The 17,006-nt window shown below is 39.5% G+C and overlaps 1 protein-coding gene across 1 annotated transcript in view; it reads left to right on the top strand.

Annotated features, from left to right (window-relative positions):
- The first annotated feature begins 5,841 nt into the window (after positions 1–5,841).
- Positions 5,842–17,006, top strand: part of LOC104391901 (synphilin-1-like) — a 19,737-nt gene continuing 8,572 nt past the window's right edge. The window contains exons 1-4 of the mRNA XM_010001249.1: positions 5,842–5,994; positions 7,841–7,966; positions 9,069–9,238; positions 15,943–16,035. Of these exons, the coding sequence (XP_009999551.1) occupies positions 5,842–5,994; positions 7,841–7,966; positions 9,069–9,238; positions 15,943–16,035 (542 nt within the window). The remainder of the gene's footprint in view (positions 5,995–7,840; positions 7,967–9,068; positions 9,239–15,942; positions 16,036–17,006) is intronic.

Raw genomic sequence — 17,006 nt, 5'->3', positions numbered from 1 at the left:
AGGCTTTGTGGGCTCAAAGGATCAGTAACAAAAACACAGATTTTCTTTCATATGTTTTTTTTTGTGGTTCTCTCACCACTGATAGTGTCATTCTAGGGTAAGTCTTTGATGGGTTATTTTACTTGGCATTATAGTCACATTCTGGTTGTAATAGTCAAAGATTCCCATCGCAAAAAACATGACCATTGTTATTAAACTTTTGCTGTCACTCTCATGAAAAAAAGGTCTGCATTTTAATAACTCTGAAAGTGAGGTGGCCTTTCTGATAAAAGGAGTTTCTTGAGAGCAGCATCATTAGACTGGAGATGTTGATGAGTCCTATTCTGTGAATCTCAGATCAATGGGAAGGGACTTTCTCTACCTTTCCTTCATGATGTCTAAGACTTCTCCTGTGCCACCTTTCTTTCTACATGTTTATTGTGCCACCCTTGTCTCTCCATTTTGGGTCAGACATCCCATAATATTTAATGGCCCTTGCTGAGGATATTAAGGAACTTCTGAAAACAGATCTATGTTTGATGTCACTTTGGGTCTTTAGATGACCCTATTAAAGTGGCTCAAATCTAAGCTGGTGCTCCCAAGGACATCGTTCCCATCTGAAACTGTTAATTATGGGACCAGAAGCACCACTGTCCATATAGCTAGGTACTTGTGGGATATTATTTACCATTAAAGCAGGTAGGGTGCATATATTTTTGCAGTGCCTGGAACTTGAAACAATGCCTAAGACTGGGATCTTGCCTCCCCTTGTCTGATCATGTCCCAGCTCCATATGTTTTTTCAGCATGTCAGCTGGTATGGCATTTATTGACAAAAGCTGTAAGTAGACAGAGATATATATATAAATCAACTATTCATCATACAATTTAGATTATTCATTCTTTTGTAAAGCTGTGATCATACACACAAAAAGTCTACATTTGACAGATTATTTTCAACAGCCAGTTCAACCTTCTGTAATTCATGCCTAGAAGGCTGAATTGACCTGTCTGAGATCTCATAACCACTGCACATCATTGTACCAAAAATGGAGATTGGGTTCCACATCAAGAACTTTTCTCATAGTTGATTAATTTTATGTGAAGAGGAACGCTTGGGCAGTGTTCTGTTTTCTCTTTCTCATTCAGACAAACTAGTACAACGATACTTAGAATGTCTCAGAAATTTCCTGGGTGCCCATGTGAATCAACTGTACCTTAGCACAATCCATTGGCATAATCCCTGAAGAGATGCAAGGAGCATCTCCAGAGACAGTGGGCAGTTATCTACTACAGTAATTTCTACTGGGTAGTTTTATCTCCCCTGTAGCTTACAGGGTAAGGAGGAAGGCTGCCCTCATTCACCTTTAATTTTCCCCAGGGAAATCATATATCAAGGGATATATGAGGCAGATGCAAGGACACCAGCTTGCTGTTGCTCAGTCACTCATTGCTTTCCACCAGGTTGCAGTAGCAGCAACCTACAGGTCTCAGAGAGGTATTTCTTAATTATACTCTATACATATCACTCTTCTGACAGCCATCCTTGCTAAGAAGAGCTATGAAAATCAGCTTCTTAACATGCCTTGTGAATGGAGTTATGTTTTCTTAGAGGATATTGTTCTGATTAATTGAATCTGCTGATCACCTGACAAAGTTAACCAAGAAAAACCCTTACTTTTATCAGGTCATCCACATAGTCAAGCTGCAAGCCTCTGTGTTAAGGCTCTGCAAGACCCATAAAAAAGGCCTGTTGCACTTCCACTAGTGTCAAGGCATTGTGAACAAGATCTGGTTCTGACTTCTCACTGGTGTAGCTGTTCCCAGAGGTGCAGAGACAATGCATAACACCATAGCCAGGTCCCTTGAAAGTCCTGTAACAACAGGATGCAAACCAGACCAACCTTTTTTCAGAAATGAAAATGGGCTTGATCCTCAGTTTATGTATGCTGGCATGGATGTAGCTAGCTTTATTAGGGAACTATGGTGATTTAAATCATTTGAGAGTCTGGCTCCCTGGGCTGAGCAATGAGAAATGTAGGACAGCCAAAAAGGGACATAGACCATTAAAAAAAAAATTATAACAGATATTTTATAAATATATTCTGCAGGCTTGTCTTTAATCTTTACAGTTTTAATCTTTTGCTGTCTACAAGAGAGAACATAATGCATTTTTTTATATATTTTGAAGGGTCAGGCCCAAAGTCATGTTCTTTTAGAGGTCTTATGGCTTTCTGTGCTTTTTTGATCTTTGTACCATCATGCAGACCTGATAAGTAGATGAATGACCATGATAAATGTGCATAATGAGAAAGTGATAAGAATTGCAGCATCTGACATGAGTTATGTCTCTGTTGTCCAGAAATGGAGATGCTCTACTTTTATCTTTACTCTCTAATTTCTTAATTAGAAAGAAAGCATATTTTCCACCCAATGCATATGTATTTGGCAAGTATGCTGTCTAATAACAAGGCATCTCAGCCAATGACCTTATTATAGATACTGCTGTAATTTTTTGTTTAAAAATGTCTCTCCTCCCTGTAGAGCATGAGCCACAGGACCAAACTTTATGCAGTGATATATAACAAAAAATGTCTAGAAATAAAATTTGATGGTTTCCTGGTGATTTGCAAAAAATGAAGGATTAGGGCCCAATCCTGAAACCTTTTCAGAGTACATTCTAATTTTCTCACATATATGGTCTGTTTCAAGTTTCTGGGATTAGTTAGAGGAGTAATGACATACACATGTATTTTGAAAACCTAGCTATGAAGATCAGATTCTAATCAGAGATGCCTAGAAAGTCCAGATCCTGAAAGCCTTTTAAGGGAAAAACACTCTTTAATGAGATTTGTCCCATTGGTAGGACTCTTGGTTTAGACAGGCAACAAAAGCATAGCCATTGAAACAGTTGTCTAAAAATGAGCCACTGTATGCTGTTGTAGAAGTAGAGCTGCAGATTTTTGAGAAAATACAGTCTGAATCCAGTGACCTCAACTTTCCAGAAATCAAGTGAATGGACTGAATTAATTTATAGCAGGGTTGCTTTCAATCCAGATTCCATTCATCGTCTCATGCCTGCAAAGATTCACACACTTGCATGCTTTTTCATGCTGCACACTTCCACTGAAAAAAATTATACATCTGTGGAAGCAGAACTTAGTGGATTGAACCTACTTCTCTCAAAGTAAGTGGCAAAACTGTTCACTTGAGTGAGAGGAAGAAAATATTAACAGCAATAAAGCTACACCAAGTTGAGAAATTCTTCACACTGTAAACAGCAAAACTACATTGGCTTCAGATTCATAGAATGAGAAAATTAATTAAAATTAATCTCTTTTTATTACATACTGCACAACTGTTGTAATACAGCATTTTATATTGCCCTTTAATCATTTGCATTACTTTTCTGCAATAGTACAAAATTACTTGTGCTTAAAAGCTACATTTGAAAGCAAGAACCTCAGGTAACTGCAAAAGCATATTTTGCATATATTTTTTGTTTACTTGCATCAAGAGACAAAGCATATAAAATATCAGCAATACTTCTTGTAGCAAAGAGGAGAGAAACATTTTGTGGAGAGTGTTTAGATTTTCATGGTTTCCTCTTAAACTAAGATCTGTTTACTAGAGGCATTACAATTTAGTGAGACAAATTAGGCTAAACTTTTTATCTCTGGTGGTTTGCACATGCACTGATTGAACCAGTATTTCTTCTAAAGATTCCCTAGGAAGATAAATGAACAAGAGGAGCAATTAGAGTAAGGAAAAACTAAAGATTGGCTGACATGATTTAAGTTTACCTCTAAGGCAGTTTGTCATTTTGTCTCTATAATCTCTATCAGAATTGACTAAAACCGTAAACATAAATCATTATACTAATTTATTTCACCACACTGTGGTCTGAGAGAAGAAGATTTCATTTTTTTCAACAGACTTTGGGGATTCAAGCATTTGCAGAACTTTTTTTAATACACTAAAAAAACCAAGCCACCCTAAAAAATTATTGATTAGTGTTTCAGCTTCTTTAAAATCTGATTTTCTGTGTGTTAAGCCAAGAAATGTTCCTGTAACTATTGCTAAAATAGTTATTAAGAATTCAGAATAAATAGGCATGGATTTGATTTTTTTAAGTGACTGTATAAAGCTTAATGCATGACAAAATGTAATGCAAGGCCATCAGTTAATACGTCACACTAGACCAGTTAATAAGCAGCCTTCTCTCCTGAGATGCATCAAGAATGAAGTCTGTAGGACTGTGGAATACCTCTGTGGTAAGGAAACTAGTAGATATCTGAGGACATCCTGGAATATAAATCTCCATGGGCTGTCACAAAGCCTGTTATAGACTCTCCAAAAATAGACTGCTGTATATCTTCATTAGGAACTGTACTAACAACACTGGCTGCCTGCAATTTTATTCAGAAGCCATAGTAAAGCACGGATTATATTATGTTGCTCTTGTCAAGTGAAATATTCCTTATCAGTGACTCTAAGGGATGAATTTTCCAATGTCACTTAAACATCTATGTCCTGCTGACTTACTTGTTCGTGAATGGTCTCATTTGATTCAGTGGAGCTCCTTGCATATGCCAATGGCAGCAGTATCATTCTGTAAATTGTTCCTCCAAAGTAACACTACCAGAGATTTTGCTCCCCTCATACCCACAGTCCCACAGAGCTCTCATGGCACAGGGTGTGCATTGCCTGACTTCACTGACAGCCAACCCTACCAAAACCACCACAGAAGAAGGTTGGTCCTGATAGCTAAATCCAATGAAAAGGGAGGAGGGGAAATGTGTCTGCAGGTCTAGTAGAGCAGTCTTCAGATAAATCTGGTTAAGAATACTGTGAATATTCTGAGCGCACTTCTAAACCAGGGCTAGGAGTGGCACTTTCCTACAGAATCTTTACTTAAAAATAAGTAATTTGAGGATGACTGGAACTTTGGGAGCCTAATTTCCTATGGATTTTTGTCTCCTGATTGGTTTATTTAGTAGCTTGAGAAGGAGAGTGTTTGGCACAGCCATTTCCCATGTCAGATTATTTATAGGTCTCTATGCTGTGACTTGGCACCTGTTTTTATGAAACCTTAAGGAATGTAACTGTCTTTCAGACCACTCTCCTAGCATCTCCTACAACTCTATATTATCAAGGGTTCAAATGCTGTTATAAGGAAATACACAGAGAAACATTACACATACTTGGTTGCATAAACTGTAGGAAAATACTATAAATCATGCAGGATCCATCATGAAGTAGTTTTAAGCAGAAATCTTTAGGTTTTAAGAAGTCTAGAACACCTTGATAAATGCTTCAGCTCAGTCTTTTGTATCTGTCTTCTTTGCCTCTGTCTTTGGTAGTCAGACCAGCTAACACCAGAGTGTTCAGCTCCCTAAGCTGGAAGATAAGGATGGAGAGCAGAACAACACCGCCCTCCCCCCCCCATAATCCAGGAGGAAGTAGTTAATGATCTGCTTCTGCATCTGGACACGCATGAGTCTACGGGGCTGGATGGGATTCACCCAAGAGTACTGAGGGAGCTGGCAAAGGAGCTCACTGAGCCTCTCTCCATCATTTACCAACAATCCTGGTCAACAGGAGAGGTCCCAGATGACTGGAGGGTGCTGTGTGAATGTGATGCTGATCTGCAAGAAGGGTAGGAAGGAGGATCCAGGGAACGACAGGCCTGTCAGCCTGACCTTAGTACTGGGAAAGATCATGGAGAGGCTCATCTTGAGTGAGCTCACAGAGCAAGTGCAGGGCAGTCAGAGGATTAGGGTCAGCCAGCATGGGCTTGTGAAAGAGAGGTCTGGCTTAACCAACCGGATCTCTTTCTGTGACCATCAGACCCACCTTTCGAATGAGGGGACATGAGGCTGTGGACATTGTCTGCCTGGACTTTAGGAAGGCCTTTGACACCATCTCACACAGCATTCTCTTGGAGAAGTTGGAGAATCATGGCATAGAGAAGTGGGTAAAAATCTGTCTGGATGGCCAGGGACAGAAAGTTGTGGTAAGTGGGGTCAAATCTAGTTGAGGCTGGTCACCAGTGGTGTCCCTCAGGGCTCAGTTTTGAGGCCAGCCTTGTTCAATGTCTCTATCAGTATTCTGCATGAGGGGATTGGGTGCACCCTCAGTAAGTCTGCAGATGACAGCAGATGGGGTGGGAGTGCTAATCTGCTTGAGAGTAGGAAGGCTCTGCAGAGGGACCAGGACAGGCTGGATGGGTGGGCCAAGGCCAGTTGCATGAGGTTTAACAAGACCAAGTGCTCGGTCCTGCATTTTGGTCACAACAACCCCAGGCACTTCTACAGGTTTGAGGAAGAGTGGCTGGAGAGCTGCCCAGCAGAAAAGGACCTGGTTCTGGTGGACAGTCAGCTTAACATGAGCCAGCAGTGTGCCCAGGTGGCCAAGAAGGCCAACAGGATCCTGGCCTGCATCTGGAATAGTGTGGCCAGAAGGAGTAGGGAGGCGATCGTGCCCCTGTACTCGGCTTTGGTGAGGCTGCACCTCGAGTACTGTGTGCAGTTCTGGGCCCCTCACTACAGGAACCACATTGAGGTGCTGGAGCATGTCCAGAGGAGACCTACGAAGCTGGTGAAGGCTCAAGAGACCAGGTCATACAAGGGATGTTTAGTCTGGAGAAGAGGAGGCTGAGGGGAGGCCTCATTGCTCTCTGCCAGAAAGGATGTTTTTGGTAGGTGGGAGTTGTTCTCTCCTCCCAAGTGAATAATGACAGGATGAGAGGAAATGGTGTGAAGTTGCCTCAGGGGAGGTTGAGATTTAACATTAGGAAGAATTTATTTACTGAAAGAGTGGTCAGGCAATGGAACAGGCTGTCCAGGGATATGGTGGAGTCACCATCCCTGGAAGTATTTAAAATAAATATAGATATAGTGCTTAGTGACATGATTTAAATAATTTATTCTTTCATTTACTAAGTTGCAAAAATTGGGAGTACAGCTGTAGTCAGGTATCCTCTAATGGAACTCAATTTTTATGTAATCTGTACATTAATTCTAGATTTTCAATATGTACCAGATTCGGCAGGGCACAATGAAATTTAATCTGGAGATGCATGGACATTCTTCCAAATAAACCTGCTGGGGAAAATAAGAAATAAAATAAGCTTACTGCATATATACCAACACTCCATTGTTAAAAAAGAGTACCATATACATGTGTATTTCAACTGCAGACAGACACAAAAAGTGATGTTAAGAAGAATTAAGTTGGTATCTCAGTTTTGGCTTCCAATCTTTCACCTCCAAATTTTCCCAACATGCAGGCACATACAAATGATCCATTAGTCAATAAATACCCTGAGAGCACAGGATAGAGATTCTCCTGGGTTTAGTTGTGTGCTTTCTTCTCTTGCACAACAGCCCAGAGCTGGGGGGGCATGATGACAGATTCGAGAAATCCGACTGCTCAACTCTGTGATCTGCCCATACTCCTGTTTTTTAAGTTTCAGCAAATTTCACAAGCTGATTTTCAGATTGACACGTATGCTGTTCTGCCTCAGGTCTCCCCTCCAGCATACAGACAGACATGCTTTTTAATGTGCAGTTCCTCAGAATGTGTTAGAGGACTAATATTTTTTTCCTATAATGTCTTTTTTATAAAAGAAATAAAGTATTTCAGCTTATTTCCTTTAAGAAAAAACAACATAACGACAAACCAAACAGATCCATGATACACTAGTCCTGCAAAGCTAAGAGAAACTGAATGCAAGGAATTACTGGACAATATTAATAACAGATGACAGCACTAGTATTCCTCTAATATATATAGCTTTTTCTTTTCTTCAAAAGCAAAAGATCTTTTCATTTGTGACATCTCCTTCCCCCTCTCCCTAGGAGAAAATCCTTCTGTGGCTTCTTCAGTTCATGCAAGAACAAGGCATTTCACTGGATGAAGTTGACCAGGATGGAAATACTGCTGTTCATGTAGCTGCTCAACATGGCTATCTAGGATGCATACAGGTAGATTGATAGCTGTGCCAGAAACCTTTTTGCATCAGACTTGATTGACAACAACTATTAAAATTATTAAAGGGGATCTTAGAAGTGGGAATAATTATTGATGCATTAAAATATACTAGAAGGAAGAACTTTAAACAAGTAGACCTCAGTCTGAAATACTGAAAAGCTCTGACTTTTTTTATTCTATTCTCAATTATGTTATTGCTAGCCTGAAGTAACTGTTGTATTGCAAGAAGAAAGCATGATTATATTATTTTTACATAAACAGCATCTACAATACCTTTCGGATCCAAACATCACTTGGCTAATAAATCAGGACTTTGAGACTGCTGCATTGCATGTTTTAAACTCAGGGATTCTGCTGTGGTAGGAAATTGAGAGTTAAACCGCAAATATTGTTGCAAAGACATTCCTATAATGAGAATCTAAGGGTGTGTTGCAATTCCTTCCTGTGTGGAGCTCCTAGGAACAGCAGATACCAGACCTGGTAAGCCATTGTAGCTCATCTCCACACTCTGTAAACTGGCTAGCAATGTTTTCATACTGCCCTGGATCCTGATGTTAATCTAGCACAGATATCCTTTGAATTACACTTGCGTGTTGCTTCTTTTCTTGGTCTACCATGTGCAAAGTTAGCACAATGTTCAGTGATGTACAGAGAGGTGCATCTGAAAAAGTTTATTACTGTGTCTCAGGAGAGAATCAATAGGTGCCTAAATGTAACCTCTGTTTTTATTTGGTGATTCCTCTCACTGTATGAATGCTATGCTGTACAAACAAATGAACAGAAAACTAATTAATTGAGTGGAACTGCAAGGGAAGAGCAAAGGAAAATACAGGATTTTCATAGTTCTTCTGAACTACAGCCCATCCTTCTGTGTTATCCTTGCATGTGAATTATAGATTTTAGCGGAATGTGTTTTGAGTTCAAGCTACAAACAGATTTGTCAGCGACTGATTTTTTAAAATAATTTGCTTAGACCAATATTTTCAAGCATTTTGATCATGAGTGCTTTGTGTCCAGCCGTTCTTGTGGTTAACAATAAGTCATAGCAGAGAATTACACTTACAGGTGTCAATGTTTCCTTTTGTGTTTTTGCAGACATTGGTTGAATATGGAGCAAATGTCACCATGCAAAACCACGTGGGAGAGAAACCTTCACAAAGCGCTGAGCGACATGGGCACACCATGTGTTCCCGCTACTTAGTAGTTGTGGAGACATGTATGTCATTGGCCTCTCAGGTTGTCAAGCTGACTAAGCAGCTGAAGGAGTAAGTGTTTAATTGTTAGCAAGGGGATTGTTCTTAAAACTATACCCTACTTTGGCTTCCATTTATTATCAGTGTCTGTTTTCTGCTTCTAAAGTACATTTTTTTCAAGTCATATTTCTATCTCATTTCTCTGCTCTTTCCTCTTCTCGAGCATTTGTCTTTTCATGTTTAGCAGTTCAGGTTTTCAATTGTTCCCTTTGTGGCAGTTTTCTGTGAACACACATTAGGAGAGTAGGAGTGGAAAAGGGTGTGTATGAAGAAATTCTGTCCATTTTCCCTATGCATACATTGGGATAACATCATTGTTAGTTATTTCTGTTTGTATTGTATGTACAATCGCTGTTCCCAGTGCTGGGTGTTGATGTTAGGAGGAATAATGGAAATAGTATTTGGAGGAGGTTTTTTGGACTGTGAAAGTCACCAAAGCCCTCAATGGCTACTCAGGAAATATCTTATGTTCTGCTTTTTCTTCAGAGAAGCAAGTTGTAATATTTTCATATGGTTTTTAATAAAAAATATGTAAGGAGCCTGTTATTTTGATATATTAATTTCTGCAATTGTTTGCTTTTACAGTAGGTGTAGTTACCATGACTTTTCATGTCAATAGTCTCATAAGACTTTTGGAAAGCATCAGAACTGACCTCATGTTGTTACAATTGACACATGATTCAGAGCTTCTCAGCTACCACATGCCATGAAAATGATGTCTTACAATCCCATGTTTAGAGGAGACCATATAATTTTATGCAAGTACCATAAGGATAATTGTGCTGGGTATATAGATGAGGGGCTGCCCTTTGCTGGACACAACTAGCTCCAGCCATCTCTGCAACAGACCCACTGCAGGACACAGCTAAGCTATGAAAACATATCTGAGGAAGGGCAGAAAATGCCAGAGAGCAGGAGGGAGCAGAAGAGTGACAAACAGAGGGAACAGCAAGGCCAGAGGAGCAAGAAGTGCACCATGGTAGCACAGGCACACTTCCAAAGGGATTGTGGCCCATGGAGTACCTGTGCTAGAATAGTTACACTCCCTGAAAAGTCTGCTGCCTATGATGGATAAACACACACTAGAGCCTGTGCTTCCTGAATGGATTGCAGCCTGTAAAGGACCCACACTAGAGCACAGGAAAAAGGTCGAGGGAAGGAGCAGCAGAGGGAAGCTGCTACACAAATCCTGACCTGTGCTGCTCACTGGTGCACTGAAAAGACTGTGTGCAACCCACAGCAATGACAAAGATGGGAAGAGAGATGCCAGAGTGAAGCCTGACAATAGGGGAGAAAAAGGGCTTGGAGTGGAGTGAAGTTTAGCCTGGAAAAGGGAGACTAGATGTACTAAATGTCTGTTCTTTTTTGTTTCTTAGTACCTGAATCAATAATGAAATATTTATGCTAACTGGCAATGAATTAAGTTAAATTCCCCAAGCTGAGTCTCTTTTCCCTGTGATGGTAATTGGCAAGTGATGTCCCTGTCTTTATCTTGACCAAGGAGCTTTTTTGCCTCTGTACTTCTTATTTTCTGTCCCCATCCCAGGGAGGAATAGAGGGAGTGAGAGACCAGCTGTGTGCATGCTTGGCTGCCAGCTGACACCAACCCATTACAGTGATGTAATTTTTAGTTTGAAACTGGATGTCTTAAATAAGAGTAAAAATTATCTGCATTGTTAATTCACCATCTTGGTAAAATCAGATATCTATTTTGTACTGTTTTTACAGAAAAAGAAGTGTGTAGCAGCAGTCCACTCTGTCATTACAGAATATACCTTCTTGCATTTGCAGTACACTTATTTTTATGTTTGTCCCTCTAAGTTTATACTATAAAGGCATTTTCTCTTTGTGATATCTTCACTCCCATTTTACATTTATACTCTCATAAATACAAACTATGAAGTAAAGATTATTATAATTTTCATAGTTTTCAACATTTCACAGTCTGACACTGTTCAATGGACATTTCAAAGTGCTATGTGTTCTGTAGTTGATTGATTTTCTAACAAATACTAAAATGTGCAAATCAGTTGATATAGAGGAAAAAAAGCAGAACCTAGGCCATTTCCTGAGCAGCCTGCATGAGCACCTGACTCATCTCAATGTATGAGGAAATTTATTTTCCCCATAATTCAGCAGAAGAAAACCCCCACGCACCAGGAAGTAGAAAGGGCAACCGTGGATTCTCCATGTTTCAGTTCTCTTCAGTGCTCACTGAGTGCTTAATATGTGTTACCTCTTGTATGGAAAAGAAAGACCTGTTATGTCAGTCAGCAGGCCATTTACCCCCCATAGAAACAATCTACTTCTGACTTTCTTGAAAAAAGGGTTAACACTTTCCAAGTCTCCCCCCTGTCATCTTGAAGACTGAATGCACAGGAAGTAATTTAAATGATTCTTACCTGGCTCCTGATGGCATGGTTTACTTGTCTCATCTGGAGTTAAATCTGCTTCCCTTCAACAGTCTATTTTTTCAGGCTTCAGATTTAGCTCCAGTAAGCACAGCAGCAGCCTTTTCTTCCTCTTCTGCAAATTGATGTCTCTTGTGCAATCGTGTTGCAATTTACTGAGGCAGTGAAACATTCACTTTTCTGCTTGAAAGAACAGCTTCTGCACAGCTATCTGAAGGCCTCAGGCTGTGAGTGGCTCTGACAGAAGCAACAGACCATGTTCAGTGACTCATGCTCAGGAGCCAGAGGAGATGATGGGATAAGACTTTTGCCCTGTTTTGCAGTCTCATCTTGCATAAAAATCCAAGGACTGCATGAAGTGCAGTCCTGGAACGGCTTCTCAAGGGGGCTTACCTCTAGCCCCCTAGCAGGGGGGCTACCTCTAGCAGGATAATTCATTGCCTAGAGCACCTCTGAAGCTCCTGAAAGCACCAGATGGCTACAAATGGAAGTCCGGTTTACAAGCTAAGTCACTTCAGACTGCTGTTACATAGAAGTAGCTCAAATTTGGGCAACTGAGCTGGCTTTCCTGTATTTTCTGCAACTACTTCTGCTGGTGTTATGGACATTATTCTAGAGGCAGTGTAGTTATGAGTGTATCATGATGGATTTCAGGAATGGTCAATATCAGCACAGAAGGCCTTATGTTCTTCCCAGCCTTCCCTCAGCCACTGAGCTTAGTAGCCAGTCATAAGAGCCTCTCTCTTATAACACTGTATATCCTCAAACACAGGAAGACTGAAGTGATTGATATTGTGCAAGAAGAAAAACACCTAGCAAGACCTATGTTCAAAGGTCCTGGAAAAAAGAAAAAAGTACCACGTTTCCTTCTCTTTTATGAGCTCTTCCAGTTATCAAGGCAACACAGAACAGTTCTAGAGAGAAGTTATTCCAATCCATCAAAATCTTTGGAGCCATTTCTGAAACAAAGTCACAAAACCAAAACAATAAAATCACATTTTGCCTAAAGTCTTCACATCTTTCAGCTCTTTGATCCAAAGCAGCTCAGATGGCAAATACAGAGGAGTGTAGCAAAGCCTTTTGAGTTGAGTCTAAGTCTTCAAGAGAGAATATCTTTATGTTTGAAAAAAGGAAATATGTGGTAACTACAATATGATATCCAGTCTTCACAAAAGGATTAAGAGAGACTTTTCTCCAACAGAGAAGAGCAACCAAGCCATGAATCCCATAAGTAACAGGGAAAATGACCTGGTAAAAAACTGCTGCTACTGTCTTCAAAATAAAAGCTTTGGTTTGCATGTCTTACTAATTGTAGAAGTTTGATCAACCTAGTAAGACTTTGTAAACTAAACAAAATGCTTTAGACAGTTACAAATGTTTCTCACAGAGTCTATACAAAATATTGGCTGCATTTTACCTCCTGCGGCCTCCAAAGGTCTTGTAATCTCAGTTATTCCATCATTTATTTCATCTGTAAAAAAAAAACAAAACAACCTTAGTTGCCAGTGTAGAAGATTTCTACCTGCACAAATATGTGGTTTCTAGCACTGATGACATTAACACGAATGACTTCCGTTATTTGGACTTCACTGGCCTGAAGAAACCAAGTCAGAACTAGTAATATAAAATTAATGCTTCTGTAGACTTCTTGCAAAACGCTGCTTGATGATAGACTATACTACCTGCATTCCCAAAGAGTTATCCTACATTTATGGACCTGGACGTGCAAAGTAATTAATGCATGAGACACTTGTTGATCTTTTTGACACACTACCAAGCCAAAATCTCTGGCAAGGCAAAGATCAAAGCAAACCATGATGCCAAAGATGAAGATGTATTCTCTAAACAAAATTCCTGGGTGAAACTTCATTGGAATAGCTGTAAAAATAGGTGAATAAAAAAATCATTGTAGTGAGCTAGTAAGGTGTGTGCAAATTGCTCATTTGTTTTGTTAGGTTTTGTTTTTTACTTCTGTTTTTTTGGGGGGTTTTGTGGTAGTAATTGTTATATAGTCATATAGAAGGAAACACAGTATAATATTTCCAATGTTCATCTCATTTTTGCTTAGCTGTTTAGTTTTCTGCTTTACAGAGTGGCCATTGCTGTTTTATTTGAAACAAAACAGAGAAGTAAGGCATGAAGAAGTATCCATGAAGGATACTTCAGTAAAGCCCTGTTCTTCAGCCTTTTCCCTGTTCAGTTACTGAGCTCCCTGATTTCATGAGGAGGTAGCTGAGGTCCACCACTGTGTGAGTAGACACAGAAGCATCCTTAGATATTACATATTGTGAACATTGTCTAAGCTAAACCCCTCAAAATTCAGGCATTAAATATCATAAAGTACTTAGACCCTCTTACCCCTAAAGCTATGTTGATCTTGTCTCCTAAACGAGTCTGCTTTTAGTACTTTGCAACATTGCTGTTTCAGGAAGATGTGTTTTCTTGTTTTCACTGTTATCTTAGATACATATGTGTATGTTATATATTTTTGGAGGTAGTGCTGGCAAGATGTGTGGGTTTCTGTGAGCTATTTACTGACTAGTTCAACTGCAAAAATGGAGGAAACATTCTTTTAGCACAGTAAAATGTTTAAGTGGAATAATAGCAGAAAAAGTGTCAGAGTTTTCCATTAAAGCTAAAGGCATAAGAAACTGTTAGCTACGTTATTTAGGTATTTAGAAGTAGAAGTTGAAAGAAGCATAAAAGGCAAATAAAGGAGATAAATTGCCTCACAATCTAATCTCAGCTGAAAAATTCCCTGGCTCTTAAAAGAGAGTATCGGGGGAGTTGCAATATAACCTTATGTTGACAGATGGTAGGAGCAATTTTTAAATAGTCTAAGGAAGTGTGTAGGCAAGAGGAAGGAAGACAGAAAATTGAAGGAAGAAAAGATCTACATAAAGCATGATTGTATTGTAAAATGTGATGGCAATGCAGTATGTCAAGACCCCACTGTTATTTCTGTAGCACTTTTAAGATCCATTCTGATATGTCAAAAGTAAAATGTTTCTTTTCTACCAGCCCTGCAAGTACCACCCCTAGTCTAAAAAGTCATCTGGATTCTTTCTGGCTTTGACATTGCCAGTTATAAAGACTGCATTTGGAACTCAGCTAACTCTTCTGCTGATGGCATGTGAGCCAGGAAAGAGTCTAGGTCACTGGTGGAGAACTGTATTAGTTCTTCAGATCCAACAAAATAAAAGTACTAAAAACATATTACTTCAATGGTAACACAAGCAGAGCCTGGGAGAAACAGATAAACAGTCATTTCACATGGTCATTTGATCAGGACCAGGGAATGAAACCAAATGCACTGACTGTATTCCAGGTGGAAGTTAGCATATGTACAGTAAAAAAAAAAAACCAACCCTGTGAGTCTCTTGTTTCCTAAGTAGTTTTCCAACAATTGCATGTGCTGTGTTTAAAGACTCTGGAACTTACAGGTCAATAAAGAAAATTGAATGTTATTTGTAGTGGTTGACAATCTAAAGGGCTGTTTTGATGTTAAAATGGAATGTCTAAATTGGATGGGAGCAGGGAGAAGAATAATAATATTTTGTGGCAAATTCATCTATTCCTTCTGTTTTGTAAAAGTACTTAGGTTTTGCAGGTTGTCTTGGTCAACTGCAGTAGGTAGAGCACTGCTGAGTATCAGGTGGGTGCAGAGCACAGGACCTTTGGTAAGGTTGGGCAGCAAGCAGATGTGTTTTTTTCCTACTGTCCTGAATCCACAGGAATCATACTTAGCTACATCCTGCAGCTGAAGAAAATTAGACCAGCCCTTCCCAGTGGGCAAAGGCTCCTCTCTGAGTTCAACTGCAGGTAGAAAAGAAGAGAGCAGTTGTCTGAGCTATTGTTTAGCCAAGTAAAGGCTGTCCACTAGAGGTACAAAGTGACTTAATCTGACCCTTTCCTCTTCCTTTACACAATCAAGTAACAACCAAGTGTCTCTATGTTTCCTCTGCCATATCTTTGTTTCTGAACTACTATTTTCTGTGACTCACTCAGTTCCAATGAACTGCTGTTTACAATCCCACACTTGCCCTTATCTGAAATATAATAAATAATCTCTGACAAGTAAGTGTCTCTCAGTGGGACTTGTACAGTGATGACAAGATGTCCACAGGGATTCAGAGACAAGAACAAACTGTCTATGCTGTTCTTTATAATTTCTCTTTTTATTCACTATGTGCAGTATAGGTGAAGAGGACTTATTTTTTTGAGCAGTTAGTATCAGCTACCTTGTAGCTTACTAATGCTGACAGTTTCACAGTTCAAGGTAAACAGTCTTACATTTTGTTGCAGGCAGACAGTGGAACGTGTGACATTACAGAACCAACTCCAGCAGCTTTTAGAAGTCCAGCGGTCAGAAGGCAAGTCACTGCCCACATCCCCAAGGTGAGGTGACTGGAATTGTGCTTCAGCCTGGATCTGCACAATTTTGTGGTACATCAATTATCATGAGATGCTGTGACCTGTCTAAATAGTAAATCTATACTGTAAAGTAAATGTGTTTTTTACCTGAAAAAAAGTATTAATATTAAATGAATAGTCCCAGTTTCCCAGTAGAGTGAAAATCAGTTTTACAATGGAATAGAATTTATTTCATATTAGATGAATAGCAAGGGATCCTAAAAACCCCTAGAAAAGTTGTAAAGTTTGACCTTGTGGTTGTCCACCATATATTGCTGCCAGCTGTAATTCATAAAGCCAGTTAGCATCAAAACCTGCTTTCAGATTAGTAACACTCCTTATGCTCACTAAATCTTTTGCCCACATTAACTTGTACAAAAAATCACAACTCCAGAAGTTTTATGTATTGTTTACATATCCTGTCAGAAGTTCCAGAACTAGACACAAGCTAAGTAACATTAAAAAGGAGGGAAGTAAAGGCAGAGGACTGGATCTGGAGTCCACTAACATATCTAACTTCTGCCATAGGCTTCCAATGTGAAGCATGACAGTCAAGCACACACATTTCTCTCCGATAGCAATCTGGAGAAGTCTTGAAAGAAATTAACTAACTCACATTAAAATAGGATTTGGTTTATCATTACTGTCTAATTCAGTTTCCTCTCTGGAAGTCATGTTACAGCACTTTTTGCTTCAGAGGGAGCTCTGTATATGTTAAAGTATAAAGCCAACATAAAAGCTTCTGCAGGCATAGACGGTCAGAGCTTTGGGTTCATCAGGTATGAGCTCGTAGGATCAGTGACTGCTTTTTTTCCTTTCTCACAGAATCTCAAATGCTTTTCTGGACAAGTGTTCTATGTCTCTGAATTTCATACATCAGTGTTTCAGACAAAGACATTAGGATTGGAGATGCATTTGTGTAAAGGAACTTCAGTTAGGAAAGGGCTGTAAACTCC

The sequence above is a fragment of the Chaetura pelagica genome, unplaced genomic scaffold, assembly GCF_000747805.2.
Source record: "Chaetura pelagica isolate M959 unplaced genomic scaffold, ChaPel_1.0 scaffold727, whole genome shotgun sequence".
Lineage (NCBI taxonomy): Eukaryota > Metazoa > Chordata > Aves > Apodiformes > Apodidae > Chaetura > Chaetura pelagica.
Note: the sequence above shows the minus strand (reverse complement) of the source record. Positions and strands in the feature narration are given on the sequence as shown.